The 24708-nt window shown below is 44.2% G+C and overlaps 1 protein-coding gene across 8 annotated transcripts; it reads right to left on the reverse strand.

Moving 5' to 3' along the window:
* Positions 1-255: 255 nt before the first annotated feature.
* Positions 256-24662, reverse strand: EXD2 (exonuclease 3'-5' domain containing 2). Of its 8 annotated transcripts, none has more exons than XM_069017606.1 (12): positions 23727-24662; positions 23429-23639; positions 21766-22152; positions 16362-16744; positions 14603-15008; positions 13425-13681; positions 12245-12371; positions 11164-11489; positions 8657-8763; positions 8280-8415; positions 7190-7546; positions 256-6445 (listed from the first exon to the last, which is right to left on the reverse strand). In XM_069017606.1, exons 5-12 carry the CDS (start codon positions 14939-14941, stop codon positions 6229-6231), a joined length of 1866 nt encoding a protein of 621 aa, XP_068873707.1. In that variant the 5' UTR covers positions 14942-15008; positions 16362-16744; positions 21766-22152; positions 23429-23639; positions 23727-24662; the 3' UTR covers positions 256-6228. The 8 variants fall into 8 exon arrangements, with proteins under 8 accessions (XP_068873707.1, XP_068873705.1, XP_068873706.1 ...); XM_069017604.1 differs by lacking the exon at positions 16362-16744 and adding an exon at positions 20793-20878; XM_069017605.1 differs by lacking the exon at positions 16362-16744.
* Between the last annotated feature and the right edge of the window lie 46 nt (positions 24663-24708).

The following is a 24708-nucleotide window of genomic DNA, read 5'->3' on the forward strand; positions in this document are numbered from 1 at the left end:
AGAAAATATCTGTAAAATGGAGGTGGTCTTTAAGACATCAGCACAGTGCTTTGAGACACGCAGCTGAACAACATGTAGTCTTGCTACTCATATATCACAGGAGAACCAGAGGGGGACAGAAGATAGTATAAAGCTTTTAAAACATATGGAAAACATTATCTGAATAGCAAAAACATGACATAAAACTATACACACATACAGTTCAGATTTGAACTCTCCATAGCCCTTGCTAGACAAGTAGGGATAATGATTTTTTTATTCATCGTGCATTGAAGGGAGTCCCACTCATATTTTCACACGCCCCAGCAGTCAGACAGTCTCTCTGCTTTTATTTACGGCTAGAAGTCCTGGACAGAGTCATGGAACAGAGGAAAAAGGAAAAGCAACTGGCAGATCTCAGCTAATGCAAAGTACTGTCTGACATTTTTCAAAGAACAATCAATTGGAAAGGACTTGCTGTTAATCAATGTGAAACAGATACATTTCAGATCCCCACAGAGCATGATACAATGTGAAGCAGCTTCTTAGAGCAGCAGGGTTTTTTTGCGAAGGGAGTTTGGACAGGCAATTTTTCTCTTAAGCCTGCATTTCTGACAGCTGCCTAGTACCCTTTTCCCAGACTTGTCATATTCGTGCCGAGATATATAAATGCCTTTTCCTTTTTTCCTTCTTAACTACTGCACCATCTTTCAGTTTTTTAAGCAAAGAAAGATAGAAGCCATATTTTCTATCATCTGTAGCCGAAGCTGAAGTTATTCCTGTACAAGGAAATGGCTTCTTATTATCTGAAGATGACATCTCCATTTTACAGTAAAAGCCTCCATCCTTTTTTTTCTGTTCTCTTTGCTCCTCTCCCCACCCCCCCCCCCCCATCTCAAAGCTGAACTTATCCACTAGCTTGCGAAGAAAAGTAATAAAATAAAGATGGTTTTGCTTTGTTTCCTGGCGACCAACACCACTGAGACCCCAGGTAGCATCATACTGGCTAATTCAAGACAAAAACAAGTTCCATTACAGTTAAGTGGCAAGAGAGGATGCAGCACTAACCTTGGCACAGAAAATCCTTGGCAGAGCTGCCTGCTTGTCATGGTAGAATTCACAGCAATAGAGGAATATGTTTTGAATATGAGAAATTATGTTCCTTGCATGTTTATCTGGCTTTTGGGTTTTTTCTTTCCCTCTACTAAGCTTAACCATGTTGGCTCACTTGCATTACCCTCTTTACCTGTAAAAGTATTTAACAAAACCCCCTTGATGCAGGGATAATACAAGAGGGCTCACTGTGGCTCCTTTAATAACTCCCAGAGAAAGGTGGATACATCTTCTTTGCACTTAGCTCAAACTACCTCTGCCTTTCTCCAGAACAATGTACCCCTCAGGGTGAGGCAAAGTCCTTATACCAATAACATGGTACTAAGTAGAAGAGAGAGAAAGGACTTTATAATGGCCCCTACTCCCAAAGAACACCAAAAGGGATGGCAGCCTGTGGGAATGAAGAAGGTCTTATAGGTCTGGACTCCTGTGGAGGCCCAAAAGAAGGAGGAGATCAAGGAGCAGTGATGAGAATTGACTTGCTGGTTCAGACTAGAGGTACCTCTAAATCGGTACAGAACATTGCAGACAGGCAGGTGACTCCTTGTTACAGAGGCTCCCTTTGCATGTGAAAAGACCCAGTTCCTCAAAGACACTTAGGCACAGACCAAGGCAGTGAGGTACTTCTCAAGGCAACCACATTGCCTTCATGGAAGAACTCCCACCAAAACCATCATACAGATAGTGCAGAGTCCAGATACTCCCTAAGGAGCCAGAGCAATAGAAATGCAGCAGGAAGAGAGCTTCCCATCCCTGCCGTTACTGAATACCAAACAGAGAAAAATGCAAGCCCACAGGGATACGTTGTCTTCAGTCCTGTCAGTCACAGATGTGACAGCTGGGACCTTTAGAGACTGTCAAAGGAGGAAAACCAAGGCACTCCAAATGCCAAGACTGTCAGCAGCATAATTAACATGTCATGTATGGTCTGCTCAAAAGTGCAGCACTTAACTGCACCTCCAACAGACAATGCTGCTCAGCTGGTAAATCCTGCACCTTGCAATAATGTCTAAGTTACTGAAAAACCAAGAAAAAACACCAACTGTAGTGTTTGGAAAGACAGAAATCAGTTTGCAGCCCATGGAGGAAGGCAAGCTAGCCTACCACAAGGGCCATTGCCTCTCCCACTCCAGAGGCGCATCTGGAAATTTGTACCCAGTTGTATTTTTACAGAACATCTGTTTCACATGGGCAAAACACATCAAACAAAAAGGATGGAGGCAAGTTCTGCAGGGAATTCATAAATCAAGACAGGTTTGGGGATCTCAGCAGATGGGGTGTGATCCCCAGTAACCTGCAAGGACCAGTCTGAGGCAGGTGGCACCAAGCACCAGGTAAAAGGGAAAATTTCTCTCCCCCATCTCTGGCAGCATACTTTGGACAAACTTACAAATGTGAAGTGACAAGCAACAGAAAGAAAAATCCCATGTTGTGAAAGCCAGCCCATTCAGAGAGCATTGCCAATTCTCCCCCTGCACAGACAAAATGGATGTGTGTGGTTAAGTGCAGGACTGTCCCTGTTAAGGTAAAATACTTAAAAAAACCTAGATGAATGCTCAGGTTGAGAAAAATCTAAGGTTTCATTTGAATAAATGTAGATCTGTAGCCATGACTGACCAAAATGACCAGGCCAAGGACAGCATCTGAATCCACTATTCAAACATACCTGAGCAAGCTCACTAACACATTGCTTAGAAGTACAGTATTGCTGCCAGCATGGGCTCTTCCACAGCTGATCTCTGACACACAAATCAGGGAAGGCACTGGAAAAGGAAACTCAGAGGGTGAGGTCCAGGTGTTATTGTAAGGAACAATGGACCTACAAGGACTGGGTAAGACACAAGGAAAGAAGAGAAAAAGCAAGCATGCAAGAAAGCAACAAAAGAGCTTCGAAAGTGGTAAGTCTGGTAAAAGAGTAAATTTTTATCGAATGTAACAATTAGCAACGGAGACATACAAGGAAGTTTTATCTATAGCCTAGTAGAAAATTTAAAATCATAATAAAATAAAGCTAATCTATTCCTGCATAATAAATATATTGCTTCCCCTCTTCTTTCAGAACTGAATTAAAATTACACAAGTTAAGGATATCTTACAAAAAACAACAAATCTTAGTTTAGAAAATATTTGTGAAGGAAGTTCTCCTTGCTAGTTTCTATTTCTGAACAAGTGATTTGGAAAAAACCCTCTTCAATGATACCACTGGCTCCTTAAAAATAGAGGACCTGCAGTCCATTTCTTGTCTCAACATTACTTTCTTGTCTCACAAACAGAAAAGACCTGACCCTGTGGTCAGCCAGTCGGTTCCATTAAAGAGACCAGTTTTATCAGGAGTTCCTACATCAGAACGAAGGGAGAAAAAGCAGAACAAAGAGGTGAAATGGACACCTTGTACTCCTGATGACAGAAAAGGAGCTTCTGAGTCACACAGAAAGCTCTCAACACCCTGATCAGATGGAGACAGGACATAGCGCTATCTGAACACACACTCAAAATGCTTGGAGAGAAATAGTTATATCCAAACTGCTGCTGTAGCCAGGAAGGTCTTGCTGAGATTATAATCAGCTGTGTGAACGAGCAGAGAGACATACCACATTTGGCTAGATGATTTTTTGTTAAGACTTGCCAGTGGTACAGGAAAAAAATATTGCCCTTATAATGAAATTGATCTCATTTTCAGCTCTGTGATAAGTAGTATTTATCATGAACCTTCGATTCCTCGTGCTGCTATTGCAGCTCCTCTGGGATGACATTAATGTACCATTTCTCTCCATGGCTCCTACTTATCTCAAACAGTCTCTGCCACAAATAGGGTTTTTACCCCTGGCCTGTGAAATTTCTTGAATTATCTGATAAGGGACAGTTTCAGCCACAATCACAGCAGGTCCAGGATTCTGCCCAAATGTTATAATAAAACAGGGGTCAACTGTGCTATACACAGTAGTGTGAAGATAAGGGTTTTACTGAAACTTCTTTACAGAGAGGTATAAAAGTTGAGCATAGCTTCATCATTCAGTAGAAGCACAATCATCTCATGCAATCAAAATAACCAAAAGTGATTTTTACAGAAAGGAGTATGCATTTTTAAAAAGTTATCTTTAACTAAGGTCTAGCACCAGACAAAAAATGTGAATATTTAAGGAAGTTAAACAGCAGCACATTTTAAAAAACAACAATAATAATTAGCACACACTAGCTTATATTTTCAAAGCATTTTACAAAAACATGAATTAATTAAGGCTCACAACACCCTTGTGAGATAGTTCAGTATTATTAGTCCCATTTTAGAGACAGAGAAATAGGCATGGAAAAGGTATAACCTGCTCACCACCACACATGTCAAATCCAGGTACAGAACATCAGATTTTCCGTTTTTTGCCATGTGTGGTCTGATCTCTTAAAAGCTTCTGGTCTTTAATTGTTTCCTCTCATCTCTTTTAAGATGCCTGTCCTTATTTCAGTCCGATATGAAAAGGTACTCACCAAGAGCTATTAATGGAATCACAGAATGGTTTGGGTTGGAAAGGACCCTAAAGAACATCCAGTTCCAACATCCCTACCATGGACTGGCATACCTTCCACGAGACCAGGTTGCTCGGAGCTCCATCCAACCTGGCTTTGAACACTTACAGGGATGAGGCATTCACAGCTTCCCTGACAAGTGGTTCCAGTGCCTCACCACCCTCACAGTAAAGAATTTCTTCCCAATATCTAATCTAAACCTACCCTCTTTCAGTTTACAGCCACTAACCCTTGTTCTATCACTACACACTCATGTAAAAAGTCATAGGAGAAGTGCTCCAGCCTTCTTTGTAGCCCTCGTCTGGACTTGCTCCATTATACTGGTGGTCCCAGAGCTGGACACAGTACTCCAGGTGGTCTCACGAGAGCAGAACAGAGGGGGAGAATCAGCTCCCTTGACCTCCTGGTCATGAAGCCCATGATGCAGCTGGCTTTCTGGAAAAGTTATCAACATATTCCAGGAACCTCCTGAACTGCTTATGCCCTGCTGTGTTGCCTCTCCAACAGATACGGGGTGGCTGAAGTCTCCCATGAAGACCAGGCCTTGTGAACCTGAGGCTTCTCTTATCTATAGAGGGCTTCATCCACTCAAGTCTTCCTGGTTGGGCAACCTGTAGCAGATCCCCGCTGTCACTTGTCCCTGCCCTCCCTTTAATCCTGACCCATAAGTTCTTGGTTGACTCCTCCTCCATCCCTAGGCTGAGCTCCATGCACTCCAGATGGAGCTCTGTGCACTCCAGCCAGTCACTGACATAGAAGGTGACACCTCCTCCTTGCTGCCAGTGCCTGCTCTTCCTGAAGAGCCTTCACCCTCCATTCCAACACTCCAGTCACAGGAGTTATGCCACCCCGTCTCTGTAACAGCCCTGCACGCGTGAGCACACTATTCACGACAAACAAGCGGAATCAGGAAAACCATTTTTTATGAACTCTGTTACTGGAAGCTGTTTAACAAAAGACTTAACATGGGTATTTCCATACTGCCAGAGTGTCATTTCTCATCAGGCACTTGCCACCAGAAAACTTGCTGAGGCCTATCTGCAATGCTGGTATAGCTCAGCATATGCAAAAAAGTAAGGTTTCTTTGCTTCTTCCAAACAAGGAATCTCTCTCTCGCAGGGGGTCTTCTCTAAGAAGAACTCATACGAGTACAGCTGCACTGAAAACAAAGACTTCTATCAAGACTCCCAAGGTAAAGCCAAGGACATAAATGTATGTCAGAAAATCTGGAAATGTTCATCTATTGTGCTTTTGTTGCCTCTCTCTGGACTCACTCTATTACAAGAGATGGTCTGGAGGCATCAGACATCCTGGGGGCTAGAAGATGATTCTTCATAGTCACTTTGAGAAGACAAATTCCCTTATCATACCACTCTTCCACTGAACTGGTGAGTGACAGACTAGGAATAAACTTCCAAACCACCTGAAACTTCAAGTCAATGGATTTAACTCTATAACTGTCAAATTTAACTCTGTCAAATCTGGCAGACCTACTGCTGCCTTTTTGCAAACCCAGGCCCCAGGTGTTAGTGGAGACATAGAAATAAAAGTAGTCCTTCCATCTTCAGTTACATTATGTCCATTAGACACTATCCAGAGTACAGGAAGTTAGTTTCATGACAGCTTGATCTGAAGATCCTCCCCATACTTTTGGATCAGCTTCATGTGGTTATGGTCCACTGACCATTGCTCTGGGAGGTGTTTGGGCTTCATGCTGTCCAAGAAATGCTGCCGCCAGCGTCTTTCCAGCTGCATAAGGGAGCGCAGGCCTCCTTTAGCACAACACTGCACCACCTTCAGTCCATGTGGCATGTAGCTCTCGTTGCAGATCCTGCCAGGACACAAGCACAATTTATTTTCACACAAGCCCGCTGTCAGACTCCAGATCTGTCTCCAATGAACAGCAAGGCATTGAAGATACTTTCAGCTGCAGAGTTTAATTACAGACAGAGGGTAAGCTAACCAAGAGGGAGACTTTTAAGCTTTGCTTCAAAGCCAGACTGCTTTCTGGAACACAGTTACACTGTAAAGCTGGTTTCTCTGAACTGAAAAAGTGTTCTTCTTTACAGCAACACTAAACAAAGCTCTTAAGGTCCATTATAAACTCCTCAGGAGACCACAAATTTCTCAAGGCAAGAACTATATGACCCTCCAGAGCACTGAGCCTGTCACTTAATTCCCTGCCTGGATAGGCTCTGAGTTACAACATCGGCACTTTACAAACAACAGCAAGCATAACAAGGAGAAAATACTCATTTCATGCAGAGACTAGAAACTTGTTAAGAAAAGATATTTGGGGAGGCTTTGAAAAAGTGAAGAAGAGGAGACTTCTGATATGACTGTCCTTCAGACTCTTTTCCTGATCTGTCCTTCAAAAGAAGTATAAAATGTTGGAAGGGAAGATGGAAAGCAAGAACAGAAGACTGATGAGGAGGAAGGGATAAAGGGAAAGAAACAAGAGCTGCAGTTCAGAGACCAGTGGTGGGTTGAGGGGAGATGGGTATAAACAAAAACAAACCCAGTAAGAAATGCAATATAAATGACCTTACATCCAGCCTACATGGGCTTGCTATACCTGGTTTCCAGACCAGCTGCTGCCTGGAGCATCTCTGGAGTGACTGTCTCTGTGTTATAGAAGTCCTTGATGCTTTGCAGCAGCTCTGCCCTTCGGGGGTCAGGCAGGCTGTCTGCATTCAGCAGGGCTCGCGCCCCTGAGCGCACTTGCCTGCGCAAAGGGTCCTCCAGGAGACGCACACCTTCCTCGGAGCCGATGGGGGCCCCAAACTCCTCGGCCAGCTGCTGCTTGAGATGGTTGTCATAGTAATTGGAGATAGCATGGCAGGATGTGCAGAGTAGGAGCACGTCATGCGAGTTGTGGTCCTTCATCTGGATGGGGAAGTGTCTTCGGTATTCGTGAGGAACAACATTCTTCCTAGAGAAGACAAAACAGACAGCTCATTGCATTTGTCTGGAGCTGCTGCTCCCCAGTTCCTCCTCCTTCTGCCCCAGAAAGGGTAAATTAAAACTAAAAGTCCAGGTAAACAAAGATTACCAGGACTCATAGTACAGAAAGTGATTATTTTTATTCTTTTCATTTGTAGTTCTCTCTACAGATTTTCTGCATTTCTCTTGTTTCCTTTCCAAAAACTCATCACTTTCAATTAAAGATTCATACTGTAAAAAAAAAAAAAAAATCAAGTAATGCACTATGAGAAGTATACTTCTCAACTAATCAGTAGCAGACAAAAAGACAAAGACAAAAATCTTGTTCTTTTGGACCTCATGAGCTTTAGGCTCACCCAAACCTTTCAAAAATATAAGGACTAAGTAGTGGAAGAAATAGTACAGCTATTTTCAGAAGGGGATGCCACCCACCCAGTGTGTGTCAGCACACTGCTGCCCCCAGCATTCAAACTACAGCACATACATGTTCCATACGCTTTTATCTCTCCTAGGGTCAGTATCTCCTCCCTCTATAAGAGGAAAGGTTGGTCTCTTCAGTGTCTCACACAGCCATACAACTGCAGAGCATTCAGTGTCCCATCCAGGACATGAACAAGCACAATGGTTCAGGCCACTAACCAAGCTTCTGGATGCCAAACTAGATGCAGACCTCAGTCCTGTTTTAGAAGATGCATTTTCCTCCAATCCACGAAACAACTCACCGAATATAGGATTCTCGCCTGCCACATACAACACAGAGGTTTTCTTTGACTGTCAGATAATAATCAACTTGAGACTCAGGACGTCCTGAAGGCTCAAACCGCAGCTTCACAACAAATGGGTCTGTGCTAACTAGCTCTAAAAGGATAAAGGCAAAGGGAAAATATTCAAGACAAAGTTGCATTGGAAAGCTAAAATAATGATGCTACAATGTAAGAATTCACTTCACTTCACTACAATGTAGTGAATCTCTAACAGTATTTCCAATAAGAAAGGATACAAAAAAATTCAGGCTCCATTATGAAGGAGAGAGAAGAGAGAGGAGAGAGAACAGAGAAAGCTGTATTTCAAATACCAACAGGAAAACTGGTATGCCTACCTCCAATCCCCTTGTCCAGATACCACTGAGCCTTCTTGCGATCACAAGTGCACAGGGGCTGTCCATCTGGTGCATGCAGGAAGCAGTTGTCATACAGTGGAGATTTTCTGTGAAACAACGGCAGTATTACAGCAACTATAATAGCATGCAAAAAACTCCAGAGCTCTCTATAGCCCTATGCGCCACAATGCAGTTCAAGTGGCCTCCTCCAAATCACAGGAGTACCCCTAAACACACACTGGAGGCTGCTGGGACTCCACAGGCTGCTGCTAAGGGAAGAGTACATCTGAAAACTTATCCAGGGTTCAGCAATTGACTCTAAGGCATCTTTGCTCTCCTGCTGCCAACAGAATTGTAACTCTGAATCCCGATTTTCAAGAGATGCCATCAATGATGACAGCCTTTAAAAAAATTGCATTAGAAAACAAAAGAGAATTGAAGTCACAAAGGATGATGAGCTAAGAGTAAGCTCAAAGAGAGCATCAACTTACAGGCAAGGCAGTTTCAAGGATCGGCTGCCTAAGCCTGAATTTTAATGTTTTATTATGAAATTTTTTCTAAAACTTAGCGTGAATAGCAATTACTTCATTCACCCAAGAGAAATGATCCAAAAATGCTGTTGCAGCACTGAGAACTCGAACACATGAGCTCAGGAGAGCAACAAAGCTGAGCTGATGCCCTCAAACACAGGCCCCAACCTTTGGCAGTGACAAGAAGTCTTGCTTGAGCAGTCTCTGGCAGTTTGTGGCAGTGTGTGGAAGTGTGTGGAACATTGCAGAAAATGTTTCCTACTGCCAACCTCCTTCAAACAAAATTGGAGAGTGAAGCAGGCTGGGCTCAGAGACGACCTGGGAGAAACTGGTCAGACATGTCACAATACACTGTACTGGCCACAATACACTGTAGAAAAGTTTCCTTTCTTCTCTACAGTGAGATAGTACAAATTAGTACTCAGCAGAGCTCTACCAGCTAAAAAGGTTGATTCACAGGCTATAAGCTGACAAAATTATTTCTTCTGAGGTCCATGAGGGGAAAAAACCCAACGAAAGATACAGGAGGGCTCCCTCCACTGAGCATCAACAGTTCAACTCAGTCACCATGATAGTTTCAGTACTTCCCAACTCTAAATGAATAAACATTAAAACCAAACAAACAGAAAGGAAGAGTGAAAAATGACTTTTGAAACCACATCCAGTGTTATTACAGACCAGAGCCACATTGCTGTAAATAATGTAAAAAACAATGAGTCTACAGATCTCTCATGAAGTCAAGCACAATGAAAAACAAAAAATAAACAAACAAATATGGGGAGATCTCAATTTATCTTGGAATGTAATTTTGTTTAAATTTTAATCCTCCCATGAGATGCAGTCCTCCTGTTTTATATTACACAGCCTCCATATAAAAAAAAAAAGAGGGACTTGCTCTGTAAAACACAATACTGTTAATGACTGCTAATGAAATCAATACTACTGACTGCTCTAAAGTTTCTCCATTGCCAATCCAATAAACTTAAATAGAAGACAAATACAAAAATGTCTGACTTTCTTTCCCAATGATAATTACATATAATTTTAGTTATGTCCAGTGATAAATTTTATTAGATTGTATCCCAACAAAACCAAACATACCAGTACCCTGCATCTTCCACTGCATTGAGCTTAAAGCAACTTTTTCAACTTGTTTTAAATTTAAAAACCACTGAACTCTCACTAGCAAAAGCCCGTAAGAATTTAGGATTAGCTCCAAAAAATCGCCTGCAAGGATGGTGATCCTGAATCCAGCAGCATCTGCCTCTGCAAGGCCAAAGCAGCACCATTCTCTCCTCTCGCCCCCTGGCCAGCACAGGAGGGCACTGCTTTGCTGCTACCACAGGCTGTTCCTTCCTGTGCCCTCTGACACCTCGTATAACATCTTACCCCTGTTAACCTTAGCTTTCAGCCCTACCATCTCTGTGGTCACAGTGACATGGGACAGCAAAGGACAAACAACAGTCCATGAGACAGATCCTGATGAAAGCACAAGCTCTGTGCCACCTTTTCCCTGGAGGAGATAGGACACAGCTGTTTGAGCAGTAGAATCACAGAATCATAGAATATGCTGAGTTGGAAGGGACCCACCAGGATCACTGAGTCCAACTCCTGGCCCTGCTCAGGACACCCTGGACACCCAAGAATGACACCTGGACAGCCAACTGCCTCCTGCTGGAACTCTGCTCTCTGGCTAATGCTTCCACAGGGGAAGAAAGGAAGGGCAAAACTTGAATACAACACCTCAACTTGCTCATGATCTAAGCAGAAATCTAAGTGCTGCCCCCGCTTTCAATACCACCTAGAGGAAAATAAGGAAAACAGAAACAGGATCTGATGTCCGTGACTGTTAGGATCTGATGCCTGTGTTCCCTTTCCTAGTTCATATGATCTACTTTGTTTAATGACTAGAGCATGAGGCAACACTCAAAGTTTTCCATAGGCAATGCAAAGAGTAAGATGTGCTCATATACTCACCTTGCAGAATATCCCACACCCAGAGGCTTTCGCTTCTGCCTCCGTGGATCTCTCATTTGCTGATTGCCAGAGGGCTGGCCATTTACCCAAGACTTCCGATTCTTTGTTTTCTGAGGGGAACGTCCCTCTCCACTCTTCTCCTCCCCTGTGCTGCCACTCTTTCTTCCTCTAAATGGGATATCCACCAAGCCCTGGCATTTTCCCCGTGCTTTCTCCCAAGCAGTGACAGAGGTTTCACCTTCAGATGTAGCAGGGAGGCTGGTAAATCCCAGCAAATGGAAGAACAGAGCCACTGAGACCTGGGCATCCCTAGCAGCATAGAGAACCTGCAGAAAAGCACGGAAATTGAGATACTGACAAACAGCAAATACTCCCAAACATTATCAGTCTTCAGCATTTGGTACAGTAAAGCCAGAAGCTGGATTTATTTCCTTTTGAAGTTCACATGAAGTTTTGCCAGTTGAGTGGCACTTTCATAACATCACCACACCCCACTACCCTGGGGTAGTGCCCCCAGGAACTGCAAGGGACTGCAAATATACTTAGGTCAGACATCCTCCTACCCCACCAATCCCTCCCTCACAAAAAGTTCCCTTTTGGCATACTGGCTGCGAGTACTCAGCATGGTTCTTTGTCCTGTCACTCCCTCTACCGGTCACTGCTACCGCAGGCGTGTGCAGCTTGATTAAAGAAACTTGAGCAGCCGGGGAAAACAAACACATGCTCTGAAGAAGGTGAACAAGATTTCCAGTGTCTCTCTAATATTGCCCCGACTGCTACAGACTGAAGAAAATACTAAAAAGGTGAAGTTTTGGAAGCCTTTCTTCAAGGGATCTTGCCTCACAGATCTTTCAGGACTAAAGGAAAACAAGGGTCAAGAATCCAGGGAGAATAGCACAAAATTATCTTCATGGAAAAGGAGGGAAATGCAGGCGAGCCTGAAATTAACTTTAGGCCACGTCACACATAAGGTTTTGAGGTATAATTTGGATAGGCTCAGATCTCCCTGTTGTAAAGCCTCTTTCTCTACTAAGAAGGCTACTTTTCCTCCCAAAACAGTAAGTTGAAGTGGAGGACACACCTGATCTTGTGTCAGTTCTTCTGCCTCCCAGTTGCTGCAACGCACATGAGGAGACTTGTCAAGCGGGAAGTTCAGGACTTTTTCAGCTAAAGACTTAAGGCTAAGGCAGTTGTGAAGTAGATCCTTCCTTCAGTTCAACAAAGAAAGTGAAATAAACATATTAAAAATGAAACTATACACTCATGCAAATTCAGTTGGCCTCATACAGCCAGAACCTATGAGAACACAATGCACATGATGCATGACTCAAACAGCACACAATTGCCTGTCAGCTTTACAGGCCCTCTCCCTCCCCTCTACTAAAATGTCCTTTCTAGATTTAGTAACTATCTTGTGTCTGCAATGTGTAAAGCAGGCAAGGCTGGGAGTTAGTAACATTTAAGGCTGAAGTGTTTGGCTCTCAACTACTCAATTCTGAACTAAAGAGGTCCATCATACAGTGAAGGACCACCTGTCCAAGGGATTCATGAGAAGCCCAAGAACCAGGAATGACTCGGAACCATCCTGGCCACTAGAGACAAGAAGTCCATCCTCAGTGCTAAAAAGGCACCAAGAGATCAGCAAACCCATGGCCCAGATCACTAACACTACACCCTGGCATACATATAACTGTACGTGAAGAATACCTGCAAGTAAAGCATTGTTTTAGGAAGAGTGAAGGATAAGAAAACGGCATCATAACTGTAACCTTTCCATAGAAGCACTGTTATTAAAAGAGAAAATTGGAACTGGCTTATTTAGTAATTTTTCAAGAAATTTTGAAATTCAACAGTCCATTTACATGCCCTGGGCACATTTAACTCATACTTCTAGGCAGTGTATTCAAATATCTGCTGACAGTGTTCACTCTCACTGCATTACATCACTGTGCCTGGACTTCTTAAAAGCTGAAGCACAATACACAGAAAAGTCCACAAAAGTATTAGTCTGTGAGAGAAGACTAACAGACACAACTAGCAAATGAAATCCTCATGAAGATTTCATTTCCATTAAGACTGCAGAATAGAAGCATAACATGTTCTTGGGCTGCAGCTATCAATTCCCTAAAGCTACCCTAACGCCACCCTAAGAATTCCAGACATACCAGCCTGATATCATTCAGTTTATGCAAATCACCTAAGAAATATTTCCACCTCAAATAATGCCTCAAACAGAGCTACCTCTGTTTTCGGGCACTTACCGCTGTCTCATGGCTAAATACCGGAGATCCATGCTCCCTTTGACTGGAAGACCATAATCATGAAGTAATTTGCAAGCATCTTCCCAGCATCCTACCCCAACTTTCAACACAGCACTATCTGCCATGATGTCCAACAAGGTCTTTGGAAGAGTCTGGCCACTAGCAACAAGCCTGGGCAACCGAACAAGAATGCAGAGGCCACTGGAAGAAGCCATCTGTAGCAGGGATACAGGATTTGCTTTTCCCTCCACAGATACCTGTAATGAAGTAAAAAATGAGAGTCCAGGTTACAGTATTATTAGTAATACTGGAGCTGAAGCAAATTGCAAAAAAGGCCACTGAAGGCAGGAAATACTTAACGGTTTATACAGTCAAGTATTGTTACATGTCTCTAAAAACTCACTGCAAGTTATGTGGTCTTTTTCACAGTATTAATGTCCCCAAGTTACTCCTTGCCACATTCCCACAAGAGAATCTTTCCCCCTTTCACCCTTCCCCTTCATAGCTGAGCTGGTGGAAGAAATCAGAAATATTTTTTAATCTACATCAGCACAAAGCCAACCGCTATATAAATGTTTATGGCAAATACATTGTTTAGCTGTGGCTTATACTAATGACTGTGGGGTGAATAAATTTCCAGTCAAAACAGTGGCAAAGCCAGGCTTTATAAATTACTTTATGCCTGTTTTGAGATGTCACACATGCAAATGTAGAAGCAGAAGAGAAGGTTTGTTTTCTGGTTGTCCCAGGGAGTTTTATCTTCATATCAGCATTATCCTCCTTTTTGGGTTTAGTGTTCTTAAGATATTGTTTCTTGAATATGTAGCTGGATTTAAAATAGTGTAAGCTCAAGCTACTTCTAGTAAATCACTTTTAAAGAGATATGACACAAAACACATAATGCTATATTTAGCTGTATGTCCGTTACTATATTTAGTAAAGTCGATTTATCACAGGAACTCAGTATATAAATACATCTGGTGAATTAAAAACTTAGCACACTTAAATGTAAGAGCAATCAGAATTAGCAGCTACTTCACTGCTGCCATAACAGACAATCACAGTTTCAATAGTCAGTCCTGTGGTACCTGTTTCAGCAAAGGAATTACTCCACCTTCAATGATCTCCCCATGCAATTTGCAATCTAAAGGAAGGAGAGGCGCTTCTTGATCACTCACCCACTCACAATCAATTCCAAGAACCGGCCACTTCTCCAGCTCCTTCTTCAGCAATGGTTCAACATGATCCCACACCTGCTGCTCTGAAACTATCACTATGTCTGCACCAAGGGTCGTCTCTACCCAGGAAAAGGTGGGAGATGTGAAGAAGGAAAGCACCTTCTTATCCTCTGCCTTAATGAGTTTCTCATCTTCTGACTTTACTGCTGCTTCCTCTTGCTGACTACTACAGCATGTTTTTCCTTTCCGACGCTGGGTTGCTTTCCACAAAACCAGGCCCCCCAATGCAACACCCAGCAGGGTTGCCAAAGTAATCGTCACGGCTGTTTGCTTGGCCATTTTTTATTGCCCTTTCTGTCCCTTCACCTCACCCTCTCAAAACAGCATTGTGGGATTTCACCATGTCCTGCAGAGAAAAATGAGAGAGGCAGAAATTAAAGACAACATAATGAAATGTGTTTGGAAACATTAAACACATACAGTGGTACCATAACAAGGTTCTAGCCACAGCTTGTGATCCTGATAGAAAAATGGTCTGGGTCCCACTTTGATAGACGGGGGGCCTGAGGACAGACTGCTGCAGTGATGGATTGGGCAGGAAGAGGAGACTGAATGCTGCTGTTGATCACACAACTAAAAACCTTAAAGGGAATCCATTAAATTAAACTGATGCAACTGGATGCTTCCACAAACTCTGCTATTCCAAGAATAAACCAGTCACTGTTATTATCAACATCTTTTAGTTCAGTTTGGAACTAGATCAACCTAAACAAGGCCAAAATGAAATTGCTGCAGAATAAGCATGTCCGTTCACGCATTAGTAAATAACAGGCATTTGTCCATTATATTCACATCCATACTAGGGTCAAATGGCTCTTCAGGCATTGAAAAGCCCTAAAGCAGCAGCATCTATTTTTAACACAGCTGTCCCTTTATCATACAGAAGCGTAGTACCCCTTCAGTAAACTGAAATCAACCCTGCCCCTGCATCCCTACCTCCCCAATCCACCACACCGTTTCAAAAGGGCTGTCCTTGCGCACTCTTCCCCGCAAGCAGAAGTTCGGGTGTCGATGCTACTCCAGCCCTGCGCAGCCACTCCCAGCACCCTGAGCACGGCCCGGGAACCTGCCTGAGCGCCCCCGAAGCAACAGGTCCTTCACTGCCACCCCGTAAACTGAGCGCGAACACCGGCTGCAACGAAGCCGCCCGCAGCGATGGCCTCTCTCTCGGTCCAACAGCCCCTACCCCTCTGGGAACCGGGGGGTGCCTGTGATCCTTGTGCGGATCCCCCGCCGGGGCAGGAGAAGCCCCGATAAGACACCCCAGCCCCGGCTCAACCCCGGCGGCAGTAGTGCGCCAAGGCCCGGGGGCGGGCCCGGGACCGCAGCCGAGCGCTCCTCCGGGCCGCTGCCAGGCCCGGCGGGATGGGGGCAGGCGGGGGCGTCCACGACTCCCCTCGGCACCAGGGCGAAGGCGCTGCCCGCTTTAGGCTCGGTCGCGGTTATTTACCCTGGGAAAAGGCCCGGGCGCCGGGAGGGAGCATGCGGGAGGCCGCGGGCGCACCGGACCGCACACCGGCGCACCTGCAGCCGCGGCCGCCGTCTCTCCGGGATGCGCGCAGCAGCCTCTCCCCCGCGCCCGGTCCCGCCACCTGCCCGCGGCCCTGCCGGGGGCCCACCGACCCGCCCGCTGCCTGCGTCCCGCGGAACTGCCGCGTCCGGCTGCAGGAACCCCCCGCGGGGCAGTCGCCACACACACCGGGAGCCTAAGAGTGGCGGACGCTTCCTCTGTGCCGGCGGTGCGAGTGGGCGGTGGGCGCCGCCATGTTGTACGGAAGCTGGTGGCGGGGCGCCTGTGTCGCTGAGCAGGCGTCAGCATGCCTTCAGCCAGGGCAAAATACCGGCAAAAATACTGAAAAGCCAGCTCTTTTTATGGGAGATTTTTGCAGCGAAAGTCCGGTTCGTTGTCTGCGAGTAGGTAGGGCTTGAGGAGCGAGCCGAAGGGGCTGTGAAGTGGGTTTGCAGCCACCCACACGCAGAGAACCGGGGAGCCCCTGGGGCAGGAGGGACCAGAGAGAATGGGAAGAACAAAGGCAGCCAGGAGAATAAATAGCAAATCGCAGCCACCTCCGAAGTGGCAAACTGGAAGAAAACAAAGAGGGGGAAAATCAAATAGAGAGTATTAAGAAATTAACAGAGGAATAATCGTGACAAGTAATTGTTCCCCCCATGTGTGCGGAGAAATACGAACGTTGGAAGTGTGACACCACAAAACCCGGACAGTGAGTATACAGGCAGCTGCTGTGTTCAGGATTATGATCGTCAAGGTTTGAGGCCATCACTGTCAAAAAGCAAACAAGTTTCCAGCCCAAATTCCGTTGCAAATAAGAGGATCTGAGCACCCAGCTTCTTCAAATCCCTTTGCAATTCCCAGTATTTCAGTTTTTGTGCTGCTAGAATTCCAGCTAGCTGCATCTGTTTGAACTAGAGACTGAGCCCACGGGAAATGCTGCGTTAAATCAATTTAACAATTTGACAGCATCAAATTTTGTTTTAACTTTGCCCATCAGCGTAGGAGGATCTCCCTAGCAGAGACTTGGCATTTAGCAGACACATTGTCCAGAGAGTGCAACAAAACGGCTAATGGGCATTGGGGAAAAGTCTTCTATAGAAGCAGTATTTTTTTCTGTCTGTAGCTCATATTTATTTTCCTCCTTCTTTTTTTCTTAACTCAGGAATGAGGTACAGACATATTGATAGCTCACAAGGAACACAAGTGATTTTCCAGAACACTTTTCTGAGCAAATAATGCCCTCTCCTTATCAGAAATAAGATGACAGGGCCATTAAAAGTTAAGCAGCTACTAAGGACCTGATCTATGCCAGCATGGCATGATCACATCAGGTCTCACTGGTGGTGGGGTAGCATCAGAAAAGTTTGTTTTCCAGTGACTTGCATCTGTATTTTGAATGTACAAATGCTTTATACCTCAGAGTTACAGCTGCTGTATCATAAGTGTTTCTGCAAAGCTTCTCGATCTTGCTCCACAGTGAAGAGATTTTTATATTAATTCACTGGTGGTTACAAAGCATTGCAATCTCACTGCAGTAACTCACACATCTTGTCTCTGATTTATTCTCCTCTATAGGGAAGGTCTGCATCTCCCTTTCAGTTACAACCTGGCCACAGCTTCTCCATCTGTCCCCTATGCTCTGATGCAGCAGACACAGCTGACCAGCTGAACTGCAGGTCACCAAGCAGGAGCCAGCACTACTCTGAAGTTTCTCACATGACTTGTGCTCAGAAGAAAAGTGCATCATGTGCATGTTCAGGAGAGAAACCTGGAGGGGTCTGGCAGTACCTGAATTCCCACAGTCAGATGGACATGTTCTGCCTGTTTCTCTTCCTCTCTCTTCTGTTCACACATATCCCTCAAGGTACAGTGCTTTGTTCTGTATGGTCATTGTAATCTATCAGAAACCCAGATTACCACTTAGATGGGTAGTCCCACATTTCCTGTTGTACCTGTGATTGACTGCTCATTCCCTGCTTCCTTGCTCCACCACCCACATTTCTGTAATGACAGGGTCAGAGAATCATGGAACTGATCCATCTGTAAACTACTTCAAGGGAAAAAGGTAACACCTAGAAACACAACAGTCTTATTTTGAGGCCCAAGTGACTGGAAAGAGAATCAAGACAATGCTGTAGATGGGCTCCTGGATCCGCTGCCCTATTGTGGGATAGGCAAGGCATTCTTAAGAGAACTCTGTCAGAGCTTGAGATAAGCACAGAATACTGAACAAATCTGCAAAGCTTGTTTGTAGGTGGACCCTTCATGATAATCTGGCATTCACACAGAAATCTGAAACACCAGGTTTTCCTTTTAAAAATTATTTATCTTCATTTCTGAAGTAATAGAAGTGTAAGTATAAGGATTAAATTAAAAATAAATGAAAACAACTGATGCATGAGTGCACTCTGCCAAACAAACAAGCCAACCAAGTTCCCAAAGCCTGATAGGGACATTGCTGAAGGTGAGAAGAGTAGTGAGTAAACACCAATTGCTGGCTTTTCCTTATGAGAAGTCTGTTACAGCGGGTAACTGGAAGCCTTTACATGGTAAACAGCAACATTTGCTTTTCTGTGTCTATAGCCTGACCTGAGATCTCTGCAGAGGTCTCTGTCAAAAGATTAATTTTTAGCCTGATTTCCTAAGGAAAGAAGGCTTATGCAATTACTCTGTTTCTGCCTCTGGGTCCCTTTACTTCCCCCACTTTCCTTGCCAATAAAAGCATGTTTAAACCATTGCTGAATTCTGTCTGAATTTGTACAAAGGTAACTTAAGTGAAATGCCAAATGGATGAAACAGGTCCTAATAAAGCTGTCACTGATAAAACGGTAAGCATGTGCAGGCACTGCTTAATATACATATGAGAATCCACACAGCGGTACCACATCAGGACAAATCCATAGGAAACCAGGCTTCACTTGTTCTGCTGATCACAGAAAAAAGAATTATTTTTATAATGACATTAGCTCATCCTTTAGGAGGGAGAAGACTAGGGTAAATGACTCAGTGTTCAAAGGAAGATCAATGATCGTGGAATATCAAAGGAGAGAGGCTCCAGAGAAGACTTAAATTGCTGGTAGCAGACAATGAGCAGAGAGCTGCATGTAGTCCCCACTAGCTCATTAATAACACTCTCTTTGGGGCCCCATCCCAAGCTACAAAAGAAAGCCAAACTCACATTTCAACTCCTAATGTGATTTATCTTCCTTCTGTCAATGCTAGCAACCCCATGACTACATATGCAAACAAGCCGTTTTGAGCAGGATTTGTTTTAACAGGGTTGATACCAGAAAGGCAGTAGGGTTTCTTTCCTCAAGAAGTCAGAATGAGATCAGTTTCAACCAACTGTGAAGCCACATCCTAAAGGTGGAGTCTCACACTGCAACAAGGTGGATAGAAGATTTAGCTTCTGTTGAAAAGGCAGTTCTGTTTCCCACTTCTGTCAGCATTCTTCTCCAGCCTCAATTCTGCAAATAGTGGTGCCTGCTTGATTCAAGGAATTAAGCGAGCAGAAAGCTAGCACAGAAAAAAACTGGGTTTTCTTCTGGTTTAACTCCTTGTACTAACTCATCGTACAGCCAGATCTCAGTGAAACTACATCCTAAGCCAAAAGATGAGTCAGTGGTAGCTCACTGCAGGGATCTGACAGAGTTTGCAGGTTTTGCAAAGAATCTGAAAAAAACTCTCTCAGAGGCGTAAGATGCCAGATAATCCCATGAGGATGAGTTGTATTAACATCGATCATCATCAACATATTTCTTCCTTCATTGCCAACTCTTTCCATTGCTTACGTAGAAACAGAGATGAATTTCACAATTCCATTTCTTGACGAGCTGCTTAACTTACCCCAGGAGTTCAGTCCAGAAGGCACACTGAGTCAGCCTCACGGTTTATGGCTGCTAAGAATATGACATCCCCCATTTCCAAAACTTATCTCCCAGCTGGGCACTCCAAACCAGCTTGTGCTGATTTTGGCACTCATTGGGACACTTCCATGAGCCAAATAAACACATGGCAGACAAGCAGGTCAAATAAGTAGCAGCATCAGGACAAAGAAAGGGACAGAACACAGAGCCACAAAAAAATAAAGCCACTTTTCAGTGGCCACAAATCATTAGATTGGCTTAGCTGCATGTTAAACCTACATAGCTGAACAGCAAGTCCCAAGGGGAGACATTTGAGAAAACAATCCTTGTTTTCCTACCTTTCTGTTAGTAAAGGTAAGCATGAAAGTAAGCAAAAGGAGAAAAGCCCAGAAGCCACCAAATTTTCACTAGAGGGAATAAATTACACAAGCAAAATTATTTTTTAAAAAATGATATGGCTAAAATATTATATAGTTTTCTTGGTTTACCCTTTCTTTCTATTTCCACTCAAAAATAAAAAATATTAGTATAAATAAACAAATTAATAAAAGCCTTGACTCAGCTCCACTTTCCTTATTACCCTCTCTGACTCGCTCCATAGACATCCAACTATCAGTGTCCAAACTTCTCAGTTTCCACTCTGGATTAACCAAAGCCAATCAAAGGTTCAACAGAACCCCCCCAAAAATATTTAAAGCTCATCCTTTCTCACCTGACACAATCAACCATGCTTCACTTAAATACTTCTTACCTATTTAAGCCTTCCTTCCTAGTGCTTGACAGACTCTCAGAGTTGGTCTTCTGTTATCCTCCTACATTATCTCTGAGTTATCTCATCTGAAATACAAATAAATTAATGTCTCTCTGCAGATGATTTATGGATCTGCTCCTTTCCCCAGAACTATCTCCCCCTACCCAAACTCAAAACATAAGTCTTCTTCTCTCTTCTATGAATGACTAGCAGGAAATTAGACCTCAGCAGAGCTAGAACTCTTTCCTGAAAGCCCTCTTATTATCTTCTTTGTGAGTATCCATGGATAGCATCACCAGTTTACCTGCCACTCAGGCTTGTTTGTCATCTGTCAGGTCTGACTGAAATTTCTTTGTAGATCCTAGCATCCAGGGTATATACTTCTCTGTGGCAGCTCCAAGACAAAGTCTTTTGATCCATCCTTGCATCTAAGACCCTTGTTCTCTTGCGGATATAAAAGGCTGCCCTAATACCTCTCCCTCCAGCATTAACCAAGACAGCTCTTAACACAATCACTGACCACTGGAAAAGCCAGAGTCTGACAACAGAGTAAAGCTGACTGTAGGCCTCCTATTAATGATCAAATACACCACAGCCATCAAATGGGAACAACTAATGCAATTTAACTGATTCTTCCAATTCAAATATGTTTGGAAAAAATGTCGAAGGGATAACTTTGTACCAGCAGGCAGTAAACCCCGACCAGTTATTGTCAGTCCTTCCAGAGGCAGAACAAAAACTCTGTAGCATGGACAGAAGCTAATATGAGAGCAATGTAACACCATGGCCACACCCGATCCAGATCAATTTAGTACTGGTGAGAGACTGGGCTCTGCACAGCCTTGGAATTACCAACTCTGAAAATGCAACCCAGGATTGTTTACATAGATCATTACACTAACCACATCACTTCTCTATTTGAAGGATTCTCCTAGTTCCCTCTTCTGTATTGCATCAAACATTATTTACTTACTTTCATTTCCAAGGGCGTCTACAGCAAGTCACCATCCTGTTCATTATCTCCCGTTTGCTATCCAGTTGACTCCTCTACTCTGTTGCCTACTTGTTGAAATTCCAGTCAAAACATTTGTTGTGCTTGATTTGATGCTGCTTTTGAGACATGGAGGAGACTATAAACATCCTACAGAATTAAGCAGCTCAAGCAGTGTGTACAGACAGACGCTGGCTTCCCGCGCCCTTTGGGTCTGGCTGGGTTCAATCCAGTTTGTTCTGTGGCAATCAGTCTCGGTATAGCACCCCACATGCTAACATGTCCCACAGAACAGCAACTTGATGAAGTTTGATCTGTTTGGCTAACTACTGCCAGTACATCAATTCCATTCCAAGCTGCAGAATGGTCCTGTTAAAGTAGACAAAGATGCTTCACTAATGCTACTTCAGTATGACTCAGGACAACAGTGTATGTGCTTTGGAGAGATAACAGCATTCTGTCATTTTTAACACAGCAACCCATTCTTTTCAAAGGAAGATATTACCAGTATAGGCTATGATAACTTCCTTAGGTGTTATGTTCAAAATTAATTTAAAGAAAGGAGGCGGAGAGTAAAAAGAATGCTTACCAGTACAGTTTTTAACCTATATGGTCATGTCATTGAGCAGGACAGATTGGCAGTCTGCTATTATTTTTCTTTTAAATTCTGACTGCTTACAAATGTGATAAAAAAAAAAAAAAAAAAAAACGCAAAAAAAACCCCTCAGTTAAATCTTTCTTGAAAAACCTGGCACTCGCGGCTTAGGAAATAGTTTTATTTCTATGCAAGGCCATGTAAGTACACAGTTTTCCCAGAGACTGGATCCAGAATGGAGATTTTATTATATTGCATATTTATTTCAGTACAGAAATCAAAGGTACTCAAAAATATTAAACCTGAACTATACTTTAGGAAGGGAGAAAAAAATGAACCACACGTAGGGAATTTAAAAGTGAGCAACAGTTTCTGATAGAATTTTAATGGTGAAGAATGTCATGGCATGCAAGCAACAGAGGTATAAAATATGATTTTATAGCAGTGTCTGAAGCTTACCTGTATCTGAAGCTAAGGTAACAAACAAACCATGATGGACAGGGTCTTTGCCTCTCTGTATTGAGGGTGGCTAGACATGGTACACTGCAATAGTTGGCCATCAACAACTGTAACTAGAAAAGACCCTTTTGTACAGTTCAGATGCAGAAGAGATTAACTGCTCTGTTTGCACTTCAATTGTGAAGCATTGTTAATTATTAATATTAATGTTGTTAATGTTAGTGACTTCTTACATTCTTTTTTTATTCCCAATTAGAAGGGAAAGTTTATTTACTTTTTTTATGTGTTAAAATTAAGGCTCTAGTGTTGTCAAATAAAAAGCTTGGTTTATGCAGGATTTGATGCTCTTTCTATAATCTTAATCAAGAAGAAACCCAAAGCACTTAACTGACTTTCTATAATGAAATAATTTCTATTTCTATGGAAAAGCTGTCACCAGAATATGGCAGCAGTCTTAACAGTACTCAGTCATCTTGCCATATCACAGTTTATGTCAGGGAGGGTTTTTCTCTCTGCTTGTTTTAAAGTTTGAAGACTCCAGATGTAGTGCTACACAAAGATGGCCTGGATGGTCAGGCTAATTCCTCTCACCTTCTGAAAACTGTATCTTCCCTAGGTACTGGTGCCATCGGGAAATGCAGACTTGAAAGTTTCAAGCAGCTCACTTTGTGCACAGGCAGCATGCAGTCAGTTGCTGCAAGGTGGGACTGGGGGTCTGTGCAGCACCTCACGGACATCACTCTTTGAATGACACTCCTGTTGTCTGACACAGCATCAGATGGTACCTGAGAGGTACAGGGTCCTGTGAAAGAGAAAAGACATTTTTATCCCGGTAAGGTAAAGGTTGGGGTGACGTTAAACAGTGAAGGACAACACAGATCAGGTCCACCTGGTTAGCCAGCTGCCTTTTGGGGTTTAGTTGATACTGGAGGGTAAGAGAAGAAAATTCATCTGTTACTTCCAGCAGTCTTCTGGGGCTGCAGAAAGGTCTACTGACTCACTTGTGATGGGCAACCCTCCTTTGGTCAGTGTTGCTCGGGAAGGAGCAGGGGAGAGCAAGCTATGAAACCTCTGACAGCCCCATAAAAAGTGTCATAGAGAAAGCCACCACCACAACAACAACAAAAAAACCAAACTAAATTCTAAAGCCGTAATGCTTTGAGTTTTGAAATCACTCAGCATTTACAGAGGACAAGCCCCACTGCAAACGGGCCCCGCACTTGAGCTATTTTTCCCCTCATCTTCCCTCCGGTTGCCCGCAGGATCTCAAGGCGGGCCGGCCGTGGCTCCGGAGCGCTCCCTTCTCATTCACCGCTCTGCGGGAGCACCTGCCCGCCCGCCGCCACCTTCCCTGCCGGCCGCGGGGCCGCAGGCGGCACAGGTCGCTCAGCCGGCCCGGCGGCGGGACGCGTCCTCCCGCGGCTGCTCCGAGTGACGGGTGTGCCCGTTCCCCGCCAGGTCCTCCGAGTGGCGAACGTGTCCCTCCCCCAAAAGGTCCCCGGAGCGGCGAGTGTGTCTGTCCCCCTGCAAGTCCCCGCAGCGGCAAATGTGTCCTTGCCCCAGGAGGTCCTTGGAGTGGCGAACGTGTCCGTCCCCGGAGCGGCGAACGTTACCGTCCCTCCGCAGGTCCCCGCAGGGGCAAGTGTGTCTGTCCCCCCGTGCCGCTCCAGGAGCGAGTTAACCGGCGGCGGCGCCACGCTAGAGCCGGGCCGGGAGGCGCGGGCTGCAGCTGAGGATCAGCTGCTGAGGGAAGCGGGGAGGAGCCAGCGGGATCAGGAAGCGGCGGAGTGTCTAACACCTCTCTGCCATGGCTGGCTAAAGAAAAATCATCATAACCATAACAAGGGGGGAAGCGGGGGAGGGGAGGCGGC

The sequence above is a fragment of the Aphelocoma coerulescens genome, chromosome 5 (genome assembly GCF_041296385.1).
Source record: "Aphelocoma coerulescens isolate FSJ_1873_10779 chromosome 5, UR_Acoe_1.0, whole genome shotgun sequence".
Classification (NCBI taxonomy): Eukaryota; Metazoa; Chordata; class Aves; order Passeriformes; family Corvidae; genus Aphelocoma; species Aphelocoma coerulescens.